General features: G+C 38.4%; 1 protein-coding gene across 4 annotated transcripts in view; it reads left to right on the top strand.

Annotated features, from left to right (window-relative positions):
• The window catches only part of LOC124722019 (beta-1,3-galactosyltransferase 1-like), a 120,171-nt gene extending 101,255 nt beyond the window's left edge, over positions 1-18,916 (top strand). For all 4 annotated transcript variants that reach the window (XM_047247195.1, XM_047247197.1, XM_047247196.1 and 1 more), the window contains exon 5: positions 17,200-18,916. In XM_047247195.1, the coding sequence (XP_047103151.1) occupies positions 17,200-17,611 (412 nt within the window). In that variant the 3' untranslated portion in view covers positions 17,612-18,916. The remainder of the gene's footprint in view (positions 1-17,199) is intronic.
• The last annotated feature ends 422 nt before the right edge of the window (positions 18,917-19,338 follow it).

Here is a 19,338-nt window from a genome sequence, read left to right as displayed (position 1 = left end):
ATTAACATTTACTTAGTTAGGGAAAGCATAGGGAACCTGTATAATGTTGGACAAATGGAGAATTAATATCTTGCATTAATATCTATTAACAGCATAAACGGCATTTGTTCTATGTTTTATGTATTTCAGACTTTTTACACTTCTTGGTGTAGCAGTATGTTGCTACAGTTAGTTGATTTGAGAGTATCTGAGCTGTTGTCATGGTAACAGAACTTTTCTTCCCCCTGGTGTGAGCTGCAATACTGGTACTGTGGTACCTACACAAAACAAATTTTAACAATTATGTGAAGAACTTGCAGCAGGTAAATTGAGTAATTGCAAACCTTTATGTCTGATAGAGAGATTTGTTGACTTTACCAGGTTGAATTATTAACAACAACTCAGAAACTGTACTTAATCTCCTATTTGCTTGGGATCCTAACATGGAGAGAGAGAAAAAAAAACTCTCCAAAGAACAAATACTCTGCTTTATGTGTGTTGTGAAGTGAACCCAGGATGTAGGGCCTCTTCCTTGCAGAGTTGGGTGGTGGTCTGACTTTAAAGCACAGTTTTTGTAAACTATCTACAACTAGTGACAAAAGACTAACAGGGCAAACAATATGAAAATTGTGAAGAAAAAAGTTTATAACATGAAAATGTGCATAAGTTGTTGTTTGATCGCCAATCTGTGACCAGATGAGAGGAAACACAGATGCCAACCACAAATGCAAAGAAGTATTCCACTGATGATGCCTTAAAGTAAAAGGCAAATAAATAGTTGCAGCAAGAAAAGTTTTTTTTCAAAACGAATATGGTGAGAGTTTACATAGTAACTCAACATTCTACCAATAGTATGATGCACATGCTGTGTTCTGCCATTAGTTTGTGGGTGCAATGGACTAGTTCTTATTTTCTAAACCCATAGCAAATGACAGTTGTTTAATCAAGTTCAAAATGAAATTTGTCCCTTCGTCAAAGATTACTGTTTTAGGCACACTAACTTGAGCAACCTGTTGTTGGTCATGGCCTGTACCACAGTAGTTGTCTGCTAATCTCAAATGGCTATCATTTCCACACACCATGAAAAATGGTCAATAATTGTTAAGACAAAATCCCTCGGAGTCCAATTAATTGGACCTAGGATATTCATTCCTATCATCTCAGATGCTGTAGTTGCCTCTGGTAACCTCTATAATAGTGTTTGCTTATGATTCATTTCCATTCCCTATGCACACTGTACACAGTTCATAATGTGTTGGTCAATGTCTTCCTACCTTCCTTCCCTTCCACCAGTACCATCTGAAACCCTCCATTTCATTGCCCTCTGACCTCCAAGCACAGACAGCATGTTGTCGTGTGTTTCCCTCAACACTCAATCCTTCAGCCTAGCTGACACCACTGTATTTGGTCACAACCTAATTGTCTTACATAACAAGCCATCACACATGCTCAACTGTGACTGCCTATTTGTATGGCTTGCAGTTGGTGTCAGCCCCTTGCACTGCTTACCATTTAGCAAGGCCATGACCCAGTGCCTGTATTTAATACTGATACCTTCCTGCTCAACTTGTTTGTGGTTCTGTGCTTTTTGTCTGGTTTATGTACAGCTTCGTAATCAAAGATGCGTAGCCTCAATGCCCACCTCGTGTCCGTTGGAAGGGTCCTTCAACCCTAATAACCATTTCAGAACCATAAGATCAAAAATGCTTTTTTCTCCAATGATTCTGGCTTCTGGAGCATTACCCTCATATTTAATGCATTTAAAAGGCAACTAGAAAGAGACTATTTATGGTTTATTTAAACAGTAACAACCTAACCTTAATATTGAATGTATGATGCAGAAGTTACATTTATTGTCATGTAAGATTAGCATGATTAAATTAACACAAGCCATGTGATGGCTTGCTGTGCAAAGTACTTCTGTGTCTTGCTTGCCGTGAGAGCCTGACAGTGCTCTTTCAGATCTATGTGCATTAAATGGAAACTAATAGCATTGTCTGTGTAAATTATGCTGGGCACTTGTCTTCCCATGTACCTTTGTAGGACTAGAAAAAATCTGTCAGTTGACATATTTGAGCAAAGTTCCCAGTATAGGACTTATGTTGTTGTGCACATGAATAGAGCTGTATATACCTTCTTCATTACATGTCCTTTTCTGACATGTGATGAGCCAGTGAGGTCAGTGCATGTGACTTCAAATGAGTTCGCTGGTGAGACTTGTTCAGCTGGCAATGGAGCCTTGGTTTGTTGAACTAAGTGAGCTTTCAATAGTAGTGCAAGACATGTTTCATTGACTGCCGAGATCTTAGAATCCAGAATTCTGTTCTCAGTTCAGATAACACTGTTTACTCCAAAGTGTTGTAGACGAATGTTAGTCTGCTGGATCAGAAAATGGGTTAAATGATGCTGCCCATAGAGAAGAACTGGATGTCATTTCTCTGTGGATAATTCTGCAAACTGCAGATGTCCAGTGAGATGAATAAGATTGTAACCAAGAAGGGTTGAAATGAGCTAATTTAGAATTTTGTGGTAGAGACATATTGTCGTACAGAGCACACAATTTGAGCGCAGACTGTTGCTGTTAAACAACTTGAATCCAATAAATATGTGCTTCATGCCAGTCTAATGTTATCAATTCTCCGGACATCTTATTTTCTTTCATTAACTGCTGTTTGAAGCGAAGTAGCCATCCTATGATTTGAAACACCTTATAGTTAATGTAGTATGTAACTGTTAAAACAAGGAGTGTTGTTTTTACCATGAAGTGTTGGTCTCTTTAATTTCTTCTCTACTGGCAAGCAATGATCTTTTATCTGTATAAATTGTTGGCACTGTGTTCGATTCTTTGTTAACCAAGCAGGCCCATGGAACCATTTAGTAGGACAATGAAGATTTTGCTGTGGTGCTTTTGGATAATAAATCAGCTGGGTTTTCCACACCGGCATTGTGTCTCCAATGTGATGGGTTGGTTAGTCCTTGAATTTCTGTAACATGGTAGGCCCAAAACTCTTCTGACAGTTAGCATTATGTCATATCCATTCTAAGGCTACAGTTGACTCAGTCCGCAATGTTGCACAACATATATCATAGCCCTGGCCTTACAGAAATAATGAAGTGGTCTTGATCTAAGAAGTGCTGCTAGAAGTTCCAGCCATGGAAGAGTTATCTTCTTGATGGGAGCTAATGTGTTTTTACTGCAAACTAAATGAACTAATGTCATGTTGGAAGTGGTGCACCGTACATAAAGGGTTGCCTTGTGTATGTCAGAAAATTCGTGGATTTCTGATTTATTGTCTTTAGAAACTCTAACCCATTGGGGGATTTTTTATGTGTGAACATGATGGGAAAGTTGATAATTGCATGTACCAATATAAAGAGGTGAAATCTCATCCCACTCCACTCCCCTAGACCAAATTTCCTCGCAAATTAGCACCAGCTACTACAGAATCATGTTATCTTCGACAAGTGAAGTGGGTTGAGGAAAATTTGTTGTGTGCATTGTAGCAAGTTCTTTCAGCATGGCTGTGAGAAGAAACGGGCTGCAGGTAAGTCCGAAAGGTAGGCAGGTGAAGAGATTTATAATCCTTTTGGCAGTTGTAATATAGTTTCCTTGTTGACCTATGATTACTTTGTACCAGAAAACCTTGTGGAATCATTGTCTTTACTGTGAAGAACTAATTGCAGAAATACTTGTGCAGTATCAACAGTTACAGCTACTATATATTGATGGAATCTCCTCATGCAACAAACTGTCAAATACAAACTTCCATTTGATGACACTTAACATTTCTTCTTTTTTTACTGCATGATGTGGCACACAAAATGTCCTGCAATGTCCATCCAGAAGGAATGATTCCCCTTCTCTCTTTTTGCTGTGGTCTACCTGTTGGCCTAGTAAATGTGTTTCAGGTTGCTGTCCTTCATACATTTTTTCCTCCAGTGCATTAAGTCTCTTCTCTGCTTGGTAAAGATTATTAGATACAATAACATTGGGTTTTCTGGAGAAGGTCACAGCCCTTCTTTTGTTTTCGATGCAGTAGGATTTTGACAAATCTTGCAATAAGGCCTGTTACTTTGGATTTGGAGTTGTATTATGTGATCCCCATTGTTTCTATTTCCAGAAAGACTATAGAATATTATCTGTTTCCATTGCTGTCCGTAAACTGATGTTTGCTATCACAAGGTTTGCCATAGTGCTTGATTAGCTCCCACTTAGTATCCAACCAGGAATGGAAGATCACAGTGCAGTGGATGATGTTGGTCGAATCTGAGGGGAATCTTCAGTGGTTTTGCAATAGTAATCTGCTCCGATAAGGATCTCCATGGGAAGATCTTCTATGTCATTATGTGGATCCGCTCACTAGACTCTCTGGTGTGCACTAGGTTTCTTATACTGGAAGGGACAGTTGGGTATACAGCAAATGAGTATGCAATTTCAAATGCAGTTACAGAGATTGTGTAACAAGTTCCATGATGTCTGTGAATTCTGCAACTTTATGGTGTGTAGAAGTTGGGGATGACATTTCAAAGGTGCCGACAGATTGTGATGTTCAGTAGTTACTAAACTCAGCACATCGGTGACGAACTTGGAAATGAAGCTTGTGTGACTACCACTATCTGGAATGCAGCAAGTAAGTCAGCTTAGTCCTCTGTGTCCACTGATGCAAACTCGAGCTGTATGGAGATATTTAAAATCTGCTGAACTTGTTAATTTTCCCTACAGAACTAGTGACATCTTGCTGATAAGATGACGCAGAGGTAACAGTGTCAGTACTAATAGCTTTGTGATGGTGTTTATTGCACCTAGAACACCAAACCTTGCCCTTCTTATTGTAGTTTTTAGCATTACAGTGTCAGTTTGGACACACAAAATCATGATTATCTTGCTTTAATTTATTGATACATCATTATGTTGCAGCCTTTGTCCTAAAAAGTGTAGGCTTCATTAAAAACACAATACGGTTGTACCACTCTCAGATTTTTGCAAGTTTTTAGCTTGCTCTGAATTTGCATGAAGTGTCTCTGCAGTGGCTGTGAAGTTAGAGGAGGGCAGATATCCTGCACAAATTTTTTGTGCAGTAAGAGCACCATGAACTGCTACTTCCAAAAAATTCACTAATTTCAATGCTTCCCTGTCTGATCCTTTAGTTCTCCTAGCATGAATAACCAATTTCTGAATGCATGCAGAATTTTTGGAGTGAGAACTTGATACCATGTACTGCTACGTCTTCTCCTAGAGCACACCGTATTTGATGAATATTATGGTTACATTCTAGGAATGTATTGTTCAGCATTTCAGGAGTCACTGACTGGGGGCCTTAGCACATCCAAATAATCAAGGTTTACCTGTATAATGCAATTGCTATCTCTGTACTGATTCGATAAAATTTTCTTTATTTCCTTGTACATGTTTGCTGTTATAAGTATTCTATCTACTAACAACTCCAGTTCGCCTAACAGATACCCTCATAGGAAAACATGTTTATTTACTGTAGAAAGGAATGAGTATTTATCAATAGTAGATTCAAATTCTTCCCAAAAGTGGGACCACATTTTAAAATCTCCACAAAATAGCTAAAGTTTAATGAGTGGTAACTTGACAGAGTGGAATACAGCAGGGTGCGTGGACACTAGGCGACAGTATTCATCTGCAGCATTAAGGTTGAAAGTTTATAATCAGTTTCTTTTGTAGCCATCTGATAGTGTGTTTAATTTTGTCTTTATATTCCTCGCAGCTTAGCATGTGTGTGTCATATTCATCATCACAGAGAAAATTCTGAATCACATCATTCAATGAAATGAGCTCCTCTAAAGTATCTTGGAGACATTTCCTGTTGTGTTCAAAATCATCAAACAGGCCTTCTGTAGCAAGCGAAACACCTGAATAAAAATGGTGCACCATTAGTCCTAGCCCTAGCTATCTTTCTTTTGAAGTGTGCTTTTTTTATGTATTACTAAAGACAGCTGTTGCAAAATTGTTCACAAGTGGCCTTGGGAATATTTTTGATGTCTGAGAGATTGGGTACGCATAAACATAAAACGTATGAAACTTTTGTCAACAAATTAACTACTCGACGCAAAAGTTTGAGACGTGCAATACAAAGTTCCTGAAACATTGTTTTTGAAGCAAGCAATTCATATGATTATATTATATTATATTATATTATATTATATTGGGAAGGACTTATCTTGTAATGTGGTCCAACGTAGGGGAGGGCTGGGGGAGGAGTGCTTCCTTGTGAATGCCTATGGGTATATTGTTGTTACATCACTACACTGAAACCCAGAGACACTCAAAAGTATTAAAAATGTTCAAGTTTTTGGTAATTGGTACATTATTCAAGCCATGTTTTTATTATTTCAAGTTTTAGTGATGTCATATGCGATAGAAGTGGATACAAGTTGTCGGAGCTAAGCTAAGATTTTACGTCAAAGGACTGTGAGGTGCACAGAAAGCAGAAAGGAGAATTTTGTCCCCACGTTGAGTAGGGACATTAGAGGGGGAATGTTATGTCTGCTGTAAAATGGTGCATCTTTAGGCATGCATGCAGATAATCAGTAACTATGGTGTAAGTAAAAAGGTTATGTGGAAGAATATCAAAGAGGTGTTCATGTTCAGACACAATTGTTATGCTATCTGTTTTTCTGTTGACACACACAAACACAAGTCCACCACACTACTCTACTGCTACAGCTAGAGTTGGCAGCAGTCATAAACATAAGACAGAATACACAAGGTGTACCAACATGTGCCAATAACAAGTAGAGAGCCAAAGCTCACCTTAGCATCTCAACTTACAGGTATTGTGCCACTTTTCCCTGCTGCCTAACTTGGCAATCTAACAATCACTGTAAGTGTTCAACAGGCAAAATTTAATATTCATTACAAATAATAATTCCCATATTTTAACCTGAGTGACTACAACCCCATTTAAAAAGCTTAATGGTTCTGAAGGAAGGAAGGAAGGGGGGCCCGGAGGGGGGGGGGGGGGGGTTTCAAGTGTAGGACCACCTCCTCCACATCAACGCCACAGCAATGCATCAAAATGTAATTTGGGTTCTATACTCACCTAAAGCAACTTCCCATTGCCCTCCCGCACAGTACCTTAAGAATCAATCCTTATTGTTTTTGTACCCAGCTTAATCGATTTGCTCCTTAAGTGAGATGAACCTTGAGACAGTATTTTTTGCTGACAATAGTTTCCCTTAGATAGAATGCCATCCCAGTTAAATTCCACCAAATGCTGCCAACGGTCAGTTTTGAAATGATGATCTGAAAGAAAGTCCAACCCCAGTGTCATACAGTAGTTTTCACTATGTGGGGCACCACCAACACATGTTGTTCAAATGGAACCACCCCAGAATGATATTTTCACTCTGCAGTGGAGTATGTACTGATATGAAACTTCCTGGCGAGTAAAACTGTGTGCCAGACCGAGACTCGAACTCAGCCCCTTTGCCTTTCACGGGCAAGTGCTCTAACAACTGAGACTGAAAATATAATTCTGGAAACATCCTCCAGGCTGTGGCTAAGCTATGTCTCCACAATATGCTTTCTTCCAGGAGTGCATATTCTGGAAGGTCGGCAGAAGAGCTTCTGTGAAGTTTGTAAGGTAGGAGACAAGGTACTGGCAGAATTGAAGCTGTGAGGACAGGTCACGAGTCGTGCTTGTGTACCTCAGTTGGTAGAGCACTTTCCCGCCAAAGGCAAAGGTCCCGAGTTCGAGTCTCGGTCCGGCATACAGTTTTAATCTGGTAGGAAGTTTCAGAACAACCCCAAACTGAAAATCTGATAACACTGATGCTAATGCTTTCAAAACAGTCTCTCCCACCCAACACAACCTATAACATGGCCGATTTAATTGTTTCTGACCTACGAGGTTCCAATTAACCATCGGCACATGTGTCCCCTGCATCCAACAAGAACTGCAACTCCCACTGTACCATATACCAGACTTGGATTCCCTTTTTGCTTGTCCACTTTTCCCATATCTATTCCCACCTTTACTCCCATAATCTGATTTGGTCTGTACCCTTACCATTCTTACCCCATTGAGACCAGCTACACTGCCTGTGGACATGTCCCAATCATCCACACCTATAACATATCAAGTTAGTGGAAAATACTACTCACTTGTCCCACAGTCCTGTTGGTATGTAAATTTCTTCAAACTCAGCAGCCAATCTGCCAGTAGGTACAGGTGTTTCGGGGTATCTGCCCAAGCCCTTCTTAACATATCAAGTGACAAGCCCCTCATGAAGATGTCAAGTGCACTATACTCAGCTTCCTGGAGTATAATCTATTTGCCTCATCATGCTTCCCTAGTTTGTATGTTTGCACATTAATCTTGTGTATTCTGTCTTGGAAACCCTCCACCATTTCATTATGCCCCATTGTCACACTATTTAACTGCCTGCTGGAAAATCTCACAGTATTTTGCTTTTTGTATCACTGTAGGAGGCCTTCCTTCAACTGCTTAAACGTCTGTGAATCCCTCAACCTCTCAGTACACCTGTCAAACATTTTTCCCTCCCCAAGCAACTGCAATTACATTATTTGCAGCAATTGATTATCTGTCCAACCTTCCAACTTTCCTGGTGATGCCAGTCATCCGAGAAAGACATTAAGCCCTCAGTTCACATACCAGAAAAAAGGAGTAGTTAAGCTGGAGGTGGCTGGATCTATCCGCGGATCAGCCAAACTGACTAACATTAATTCCTCATCTTTAGCTAAAAGTTGCCCCAGCAACTGTGTCTTCTTTGCTCTCAGTTGCTATCTCATTAAGTAAATTCTGTGTCATGTCCTGTTGGACAGAACTCTGCATTCCAGACTCTTTCATTGTGGAATCTTTATCCGAATACATAAGTAAGTACGGTACAGTATCAGTCAACAATAACTCAAACATTCACAATTACAATACAACAATTTAAACACTATGTCTCATCACAAGCCATCTTGACTCCATGCATTGTCTAGCCATATGGCAATACTGGTGATAAGTAACACACACTACGGCCACTGTCTTGACACACAGTGCAATGTGATCAGACAAATTACACTGAAGACACCATATGGGTTGCAAATTCTGTTTCCTTGTATTGCTCCTAAACTCATCTGATTCTAAAGGCTTTATTAACATGTCCCACAAGTTTTTTTTTTTTAAAAAAACCTCTGCCGTTGACCCCATTTCCTTTGCACATAGCAGTAGAAACAGTCAACTTATTCACTCACCCCACAGTTATGACAGTGTGAGCTATGATTGTGCCATTATGCTGTGTGGAGGTCAACTTCTGACACCAATTGAGATGGACCTTGAATGTAGGGCCACATCAGTGCAGAGTTGGGTAGTGGTGGTGGACTGTGGTGGGGATGCATGCCAATGGCAGCTGAGAGAAGCATCAAAAGTCAGATACAGGATGTTTACAATCAAGCTTTCACTACTTGAGAGGGTGTCCATGACAAACGAGTTGTTGTAGGACAATGAAACTTCACCGAGCGGAGTAGCACAGTGGCTAGCAATCTGGGCTCGCATTCTTGGGATGATGGTTCAAACCTGCGTCTGGTCATCTTGATTTAGGTTTTCCATGGTTTCTCTTAAATCACTTAAGGCAAAAGCTGCTTTCCTTCTCCGTTCTTCCCTCCTCCAAGCTTGTGCTCTTTCTCCAATGACCTTTTTGTCGATGAGACATTAAACACTAATCTGCTCTTCTGACAATGAAAATTTGTTGAAACATTTGTAACGGCATGCAGAAGAGAGACAATGAATAAGCTTTTGAAATAAACACATCTTAATTTCCACATGAGAGGGTAACATTTGTTACTTGTGTACCATGTTTACATTTCAGGTTACAAACATTCCTCAGTGCGTTGACCATCTGCATCTACGACAGCCTGGAACCACCATAGAGTTACCATTTCACAATTGTTCACAGCACTTTGTGAATGGTAGACCATGGAATGTTCAATTAGCACGACACAGTTTTTACACTGCTTGAAGATCGCACGTTGTGTCCAGCATTCACAGCCATGGTAACAGTGTATTCTCCAACAATTTGTGGCGCAGTTGGCCATCAGCCTCTCCCAGAAGCAGATCCCAAATCGCCAGTGAATTTTGAGCTGATGAATCATGGTCTTTGATCTCGGTGTGGAAACAGGACTACTCTGTATTCTTGTAACATGTCAATACTCACGAACAGCAGCAGTACTATTGCTGATGTTTTGATGAAACAGCTTTGTTAATAAAGTCCTGCTTACCCTGTCCAGACTCCTGTTGACTGTGTGTAATTGTAATTCACACTGATACTTTGTTTCAACCCTACATTGCCGTACCAGTACTGGCATCTTATGGCAAGTCATGCCACTACTAACAATGCCACTCTGGCAGTGCACAGTCTGAATGTCATTCCCATAAAGGTGTGTGCCCGTATGATAAGTAGTATTTTGTCTACAGTGGCTCAAGTAGTGAAAGTTTCTAGTGAAAGTTTAATTGTAACCATCCCATCTGCGAGCCCCCCCCCCCCCCCCCACCCCCCTTCTCCACGTGATGAAGATGGTGCATGGTATGCTGAGGTGGCCAGCTGGCAGCCAGTAGGTCAACGGGTACATCGGCATCCAGGAATGCAGGCAATGATGTCTGCACCCAGGAATGCTCACACAATGAAGCCCGCTCAGCAACATGTTCCCCATTTAGTGCAGCATCACTGCTGATGGTAGACACCAGTGTCTCACAATGTATGAGCTTCCCTGTTGGTGCAAGTGGCATGCCGACACCTTGGTACCTGCCAGCTTCATATGGTTTCTGCAACTGCTGCAGCTGAGCTGCCAGTTTCTGCAGTGACACTACAGTTGGGAAGAGCATTGGTGCTCATCGTGCAGGTATCCTCTGAGAAGATCGATGTAGGGAAATAAATACATTGTTAGTGATCTTCATACTTCAGTGCAGAAACCACCTTCAAGCTATTTGCCTGTTCATGTATTGATTTCCTCTTCATTATGAAATCCATGAGGGTTTGTTAGATTGCACAATAGCTCAAGTCTGTTGAACATGAGTAGAAAATAATTCCGGTATATGTGTCATCCTCTCTGATTAGCTTGTCATCGCGCCAACGCATGTAAATGAAGAGTTGAAACAAGTTATTACTGTTACATCTGTCACTGCGCAAATAGGTATTGCCCCGGTGTTTCCTATGTAACCTTTTAGTTAGGTAAAAGGACATCAGAAAAACACTTCATGTAGAATAAAAGACCGAAAAGAGGAATGATGTACTCCCAAGGAAAAAAAGTTAATGTGTGGTGCAAAAGACTCCTTTATTAAACTGTGACCTTACTGACCGTAAACTTCCATGTGATACCCAAAATTGTAGCTGTATCTGCACACTAAATGTGCCGTAAACATTTCCTGTAAAGTTAAATGTTTTACTACACAGGAAAAAAAAGTAGAAGAAGTAGTATTATAGTAATAATGTTGATGAGCCAAAACTATGCCCACTGCACACCTTGAGATTCAGTGCTGCCTGTTGTTGCTGCGAACATGTGACATGATAAGGAAAGAATATAAGTAGAGCAGAGGTGAATGGGGAATCATTCTACTTATGACACAGGCTGAAAATAGGGAAATCCACTGACATAAGCAACTTTCACAAAGGGCAGATTAGTATGGACCAACTGCTGGGCACAAGCATATCGGAAACAGTGAAGCAGGTTGGCTGTTCGCATGCAACTGTCATGAGCATATGTGAAAAGTAGTTGAAGCACGGTGAAATCGTTAGCGGGCAACAAGGTGTTGGTTGTTGCAATTTCATCAAAGAACGTGGAGTTTGGAGGCTTTACTACTTCATATGACAGGATAGGCAGGTGATCTGTGGCAGATCTGTCGTATTGTCAGGGTATAATGCTGGTGCAAGCAAAAGTGTTTCAGAACACACTGTTTAGCGCACATTGTTGAACACGAAACTTTGCAGCAGGCATCCCCTACATGTTGACTCAATATCATCATCAGTTGTGATTGCAGTGGATATGAGATTATAAAGAGTGGATCATGACTCAGTGGATGTGTACCCTTTGATTTGATGAATTATGTTTCTTTTTACACCAGGTGGATGGTAATGTCCAGATACACTGTAATACAGGTGAATGGGTGTACAAAACATGCACCATACCACAGATGCAGCATGTTGAAGGCCATATTATGCTATGGAGGATGTTCATCTGTGGTAGCAATCAAAGGTGTCATGACAGCTATGGACTACATGAATAGTATTGCAGATCACCTGTATCCCTTTATGCTTGACATCTTCTCCAACATCAATGGCATCTTCTAGCAGGTTAACTGTCCATGTCACAAGGCCAGAATCATGCTACAGTGATTTGAAGAGCATGATGGTGAATTATTGTTTGCAGATTACAGTGTTGTTGTTTCATTTCCAAGTTTTGGTGCCATTTCTAAAAGCTTATTTTTCATTATTGTTTTATATTTTTGTCTATATATATTAGATATTACACATCACGTTTATTTATAATACATAAGAGAAAAGTTAAACTTGTTCAACCTACATAACAAAGAAAGCTTTTGCAAAATCATGCTTATAGTCCTTCAACCAAACAGTGCTGAAAGTGTTTCCATGTTATCTTTTGGGTGGTTGTGCTGCTGATCCATCAGCACTGTAGTCAGAAAATAACCATTCACTATATATTTGAACCTGAAACCCAAACTGATTTCAGTGGCACAGCAGCAAATAATTAATTATTGAGTTGGCTACTTGGATGAAAAGTAGCTTTTCCACTAAAGAGGTTTGAATCCCTTCAGAATATCTACACAGCTGTTGTCTGTCATCCCAGATACACATACTTAGATCTGGGGCCCAAAGAGGAGTCAGTCTAATCAGAAGGTGTAACACAGTGTGTTTAATATTTCCTTTGCCTGCCTGAAGTATTTCTCTTCAAGACTTCAGACATCTGAATCAAGCTTATGGCCTTGCTTTTTCATCAGATATTTTTAATGTTGTGTATTTATGTAGCTATTCAGGCATTAGAAATGCAGAGAAGAAGAAAATTGTTTAGAATCTCTGATATTTTTGCATGTATGGAGAAAATTTTGTTCTAAATTCATTGTTGTGAATTATGTATAAAACTGGCTTTATGTAACAGGCTGTTAGTAAATTTTGATTTCTGAGGTGATGAAACTGTTAAAAGGGTGTGGAAAAGCTTGAAGATTGTGATTAAACTTAAAGTTCAGGAGTATTATTAGTTTTAACTTTCAGTGACTGCTAAATAATACTTATTTTCATGCAAGAAAAAAATTAAATTTATGCCTCTTCTCCACGTTTTTTCTCCAGCTATGCATAGGATCTTAATTCTGATACAGAAAAGAAAAGCCATCCACAGCCTGAATATTGATTTAAATGCTGCAGTGCTTTTACTAGATGTGGTCCTGCTGTCTGATGCATCCTTCTTTTCTTCTGAGCTTCAACCTGACTTATCCACTTTAATATGAACTCTATGCCCCAGTGTAACTACACATTTTTCATATTAACAAATCATTGCCAGAAGTGAAGGAAGTGATAAGTGACAGAAAAAAATCCAAGGATCGACTTGAGATCAAACACCAGATTTTTAGATTTGAAGCCTGGTATGTAACCACTGACCATGCTGCTTGCCTCTGTCTGAACATAACAAATTTCATGTTTACTAACAGAATAGTATTCTCAGACTAAAACCTGTCCTGTGGTATATGCAAAGTATACAATGCCACGTACTGTGAAATTCCATTCACTCTTTCGTTTTATTTATTGATGCCCGTTCAGAACACATTACTCGGTATCCCTGCACCACTGGTTGGCTTTGCTCCATCTAAATGACTGCCTGGTCTGTTAGCTCTAGCCCATGTCCAACTGGTTCGTCACCTCATACTGTTATATTGGTGAGAACTAAGGAGAGTGTACTTCATGCAAATTTTGAGTTAGGCACTTGCTTAAGACCAGTTTCAGTGTGAATTCATCAATAAGGAAGATTATTGCACTTCAACATTTTGGAAACTAGGAACAGCTAGAAAACTTCAAAATGAATAAGACACATTCATATTCCTAAACACAGACTTGGCTAATGTTTTTTCACCCTCACTGTTTACTGTTTATGGGAGTTTTTACCAGTTTAGGAATTAGCCAGCTAGATAGAATTGCTAGTCAGTTTGATTTTTCTACTTCATCAAAGATATCATCATTTACATGTCTCCATCTACTACACAGTGAAAATGAAATGTACTTTTTTCAGTTAAATGTAGAAAATTAATATTTTTCAAGTCAATCAAATCCTTTTTCTTTCCACATAAAATTGCTTTGTCCACATTAACCATCATTTCAAAAAGAAAGTAGCCACCTTACCACCCAAACATTACTTAAATGTGAATACTGCCTGTGGAAGATGAAATCCACCAATCAAAACTGAATTTCTGGAATCAGTATTGGAGTATATGCATGAATAACCACATACCATATTGGAAAATCAGTTTACAGTAAACTGGATGTGTGTATTTCATAAACATAGTGTATAGTATGTTTTATAGGACTCTGCTGTTGAGTTCTGGATGACTGTAAGAACTGAAAAGAAACTTTTCTTTCATAAGTGGCTGGTTTAAATATATTTGGGTTGCATAAATTCTTCTTCACTTAAAATAGTTCGTTGATTCCAAAATCAACTTGTTGAACCACTTCCCCTGACTTTCCATGCCCTTATTTTCAAGTTGGTTTACCTGCTCTCTTTTCCGATAGTGTCTTCTGTTATTTTTGTCTCCTCTATCATACTGGGTTTGCTCTTCCATCTTTCTTAAAAGAATTTGCAACTAGTTGTTCAGCCATTGTCATTGTCTTATCCTGTCATTGTTTCTTCTCTTTCTTGATTCCAGCAATTTTCTCTCTGTAAGCATAATTATACCTGGTGTTTGATACTCACCTTCCTGCTTCTGCTCTTCGCCTCACTTCGTGTGGGTCCTTTTTTTCCCATCCTTTATTTAGTTTCTTCCTTCTCCTATCTCTTTTGCTCCTCAGTTGCCTTAGAGCCTCCATAACACACCTAAACATTTACCTAATATTCTGTGGGGATTCCCTTGGACTACTTTATTTTCAAAATGTGTTGGCATGTGCAGCTGAAACTGATTATTCTCCCATGCATCTTCTTCATGTATCTTTGTGAATTCATATTCCTAAAACTTTTACTCCATAATTAGTTTCTCTCTCTCACTTGTATTTGTCAGAGTCAAAATGCTTGAATAACCTGGCCTTTGCTGCCAGATGTAATCTTCACTGCCAAAATATAGAATTCCCCATCAAATTGCCATCTACATTGTTGTATCCATCCCATTACCCAAAACTTGTGGCTTTTTGTGGGTCACCACTACTATAATATTGCTATGCCTAAAGGTTTGACACGGAATGACATGAACCTGACCAAATGAGGGTGGTGGGATTCTTCAGTTGTTCACTTTATTTTTTTTATATATATTTCCTTTCTTGAATCAAAAAGTTCCACTTCTCTGTTGAATTAGACTCTTTCAGGAAAATTAATCATCTCACATCAGATGTGCCGAAAGTATCATTTGCTTCGTGATCATACACTAACTCTGCTGAACATTCTTAATAGCAGCATACTGCATACTGCAGAACAACAGAATCTATCCCAACCAAACAATACCACCACTTGAAAAACAACCCTACAAGCTAGAAAAAATAGAAATAGACTCGGCTAATAAAGACCAGTCAGTTACTAGAATTTACTGTGAATCCAGAATTTTCATAATTTTAAAAATATGCTTTACAAGTTAACTTCACTGTGAATCTTTGTGAAACTGTTGTGTCAAATTATAAAATGCTTAACTGTTATATAGATATAAATTGTGTGAGGATAGACAGACACTTGTCATAAACTTAGATTTGGCACATAAACTTAGATTTGTGTCATCACAAAGTATCAGTATGGCAAGAACACACACGCACACACACACACACACACACACACACACACACACACACACACACACACACACAGAGAGAGAGAGAGAGAGAGAGAGAGAGAGAGAGAGAGAGAGAGAGAGAACACTCTCTGTGTGTTGCTTGTTAAATTCATCATTTGTGCCGTGAATGGTAATGTGAGTAGACTAGCTCAAGTTGGGGAAGGAAATTTCTGTTACCTATTCAAAGCAACCATCTCAGCATTTGCACTAAGTGATTTAGAGAATAAAGAAAATCTTTCCATCTTCGTTTTGCTGCATTTGCTTTTGTAGTTGTCATACTACAAGACATAATAAATGGCTAAATGGCTGCCGGCATCAGAGTCCCTGTTATACTTCCGTTACATGCGTGATATTATATTAGTTTTTGTTGATTGGTTTTTGTCCAAAACAAATTTCTGGGTTTCACCTGCTGTGATATATTCCATCCAGCTGGATATTCTAAAATGTGTGCATCATTATAAAAGCTCAAACCCAAGTAACTTGTCTCCAACTTGAAAGTTTTGATTTGTATGCTATCATTAAGTGATGAAGATCATTAGTAATCTTTCAACAGTTTTTACTTCTTTTTCTTCATTCGATTATGAAACACGTATGTCCAGTGTGATTTCTTTCATTCCTATGCTTTTTAGCCCTGTTTCATAGGTTTCACCAATAATTTAAATTTCATTAAACATATTGGTGTTTGTGTAACTGGGATACTCATTTCTGGTTTCACTATGGAATGAGATGGGGCATTGGTTAGACACTGTAGTCATTCCCAGGAGGACAGCAGTTCAAATCCCTGTTCAGCCATTGAGACTTACATTTTCTGTTCGCTTAAATAAGTTAATATAAACACTGACATATTTCCTTTGAACAGAGCATGTCTATTTTTCTTTTCTATCCACCAAAATCTTAGTTTGTCATTATTGAGCTCTAATTTTCCTTCTTTCCTTTTTAGAAACAGTAACATTTAACTTTGTTTTTGTCTGATTGTTATCAGAAAAAGATGTGTGAAATATGCTGTTTTTTCATCTTTTTATGCTTTATGCCTAAAAACTTTCTACAGTTTCATTATGTAAGGGTTTGTGTTGTTTGTTAAATAAGCATGGGTAACTTGGCACAAGCTGTTTTATAACCATAGTGAATAATACGAGTTTCACTGCTATTTAATTGCTGGGGTAGCTAGAGTATATATAATGTATCACTAATACTTCGAAACTTTCTTTCTGTGCAGGTATGCTCCGAGATATATGTATCCTGGAAGAGTTTACCCAAATTACCTGTCAGGCACAGGATACGTAATGTCAAACGATGTTATGAAACGACTGTACAAAGCCGCTCTGCAGACGCCACTCTTCCATTTGGAGGATGTATATGTGACAGGACTGTGTTCCAAAGCAGCAGGCATACGTCCACGTGATCATCCAGCTTTCACATATGCACGTCGTCGAATTGATCCTTGCTTGTTGCGTGATCGTTCAGTTATCACCAGCCATCGCATGGATAGTGCTCAGCTTCGGAAGATTTGGCCTCGCATCCGGGATCCAAATCTTGATTGCTCAAGTTTCACTGCATCGCAGAAACCAAGTTCCAGACCCAACAAGAAAACAGCAAAAGTGAGGCGTCCAGTAAATAAATGTGTTTAATTACCTGTATATGTGGACATGATTAGTCAGGAAATGTCTTGGTTGTGATACTGCTGAATTGGTGTGAACATGTGTGTTTATTTTGTGTGTGTGCTATCTTTCTTGTCATGCTACCATTAGGATTATTTGCGAAATTTCTCTTCACGTTTCAGTGATTTATTTGATTTTAAACAAAACAGAAAATTGTTGGCTGTATATGTTACAGAACACTAAGTTTTTTTAAGTATGAGATTACATATTTTTTATGCAAAAACCTAAGGTACTCAGTCATAAGCTCTCCAGTACTGTAGGAAGCTGATTGAGGGATTTTGTCAGATTTGTAATTCAGTTTGCACAAATATTTTGGTCCCAGCAAATGATAGGGACAAATAGTATTAGTCCACTGTTTCTGTTGCATTTTGGACACCATTGCCTGAACTAGTCGTACAAAGTATGAAATAATGGATGCATTGACGATGTGTAACCAAGCAAACATTTTATAGTATTTATGCATTCATATTTTTTTACAGGAAGACATTGAGCATTGCAGTGAAATGAAGTGAGACTGGTTGGAATTAAAATTTTGTGAAAGAAAGAAATGATCAATTGATGCTTCAGTCTGCCATACACTCTGAGAGTAATTTACCAAATTAAATTTCATATCAGATTTACTATTTAGCTAACAGTACCATATTATTGTTGTGGTTGTTTTCTTAAATCTTTTATATTTGACCTAAGCTCAAGCAACTGGCAATCACAACATAAAAGGTTATTCTCTTACTAACATTTGATTTTGCAATTATTTATTTATTTATTTATTTATTTATTGCTATTTTAGGCTTCTGTTGTTTTTTTCCCCTGCATATCAGTAATTTTTAAAAAAAACCTCAGATATTAAAAGTAAGGTGACAAAAAATTAGAGTTTCAGAAGTCTTAAGAAAGATAACATGTGAAAATTTTTGGAATGTGGTACTGTAGAGCACCACTTTTATTTTTAGAAAAAGGGTGTATGGCAAATTTGTGGGACTATTGCTTTTTTCTTTCATTGTACTCTGACAATATTGTTTGCTAATTGTGTTCCATAAAAACAGAGTTGTGAATATACAAATGCAACAGTATTACTATTCCGTTGTTCCTAAGTATCATAGTCAATAATTTTTAAATTAACTGTGGCAGTTTGAACACAACTACGAGTGTTCCTTGTATACATTTTAATGCAAGTAATTTAAAAAAATCTCCTTCGTGTTGCAACTGCGAAGTTGAATGATTCTCTTTGTTATTTTTCTGGTTTCTTTTTCATGTACTGATATTTGCAATTTCATCTCTTACCTTTGTGAATATATCTCTGTGAATCAGCTGCCTTGCAGAACTCGTATAATAATAATAATAATAATAATAAAAGTGTTGACCTTTTAGTGGTTGTGCATTTAGGAAAATCTTCATATTTCAAAATTTACATAATTATTTTGTTATGCTCATCGCTAAAATTGTCAGCAGCTGTATATTACTGCTCGACAGTTTTCTTGGAATTATTTTTGCTATAGTGTGTATTTAGTGAATTGTGGAGAACTTGGTAATAAACATATCGGAAAATGTGTTGATCTAGTACATTAAAAAAGTTTAATATATAAATGAATCCAAGAATAAGATCATTTATTAGGCTGTTACAATACCTTACATTCTGATTTTTGACATTCAGTGATCAGGTGCTAAATGTACACTATTTCTGACAATGAACCACCAGATTT

This window comes from Schistocerca piceifrons, chromosome X (genome assembly GCF_021461385.2).
Source record: "Schistocerca piceifrons isolate TAMUIC-IGC-003096 chromosome X, iqSchPice1.1, whole genome shotgun sequence".
NCBI classification, from domain to species: domain Eukaryota; kingdom Metazoa; phylum Arthropoda; class Insecta; order Orthoptera; family Acrididae; genus Schistocerca; species Schistocerca piceifrons.
Note: the sequence above shows the minus strand (reverse complement) of the source record. Positions and strands in the feature narration are given on the sequence as shown.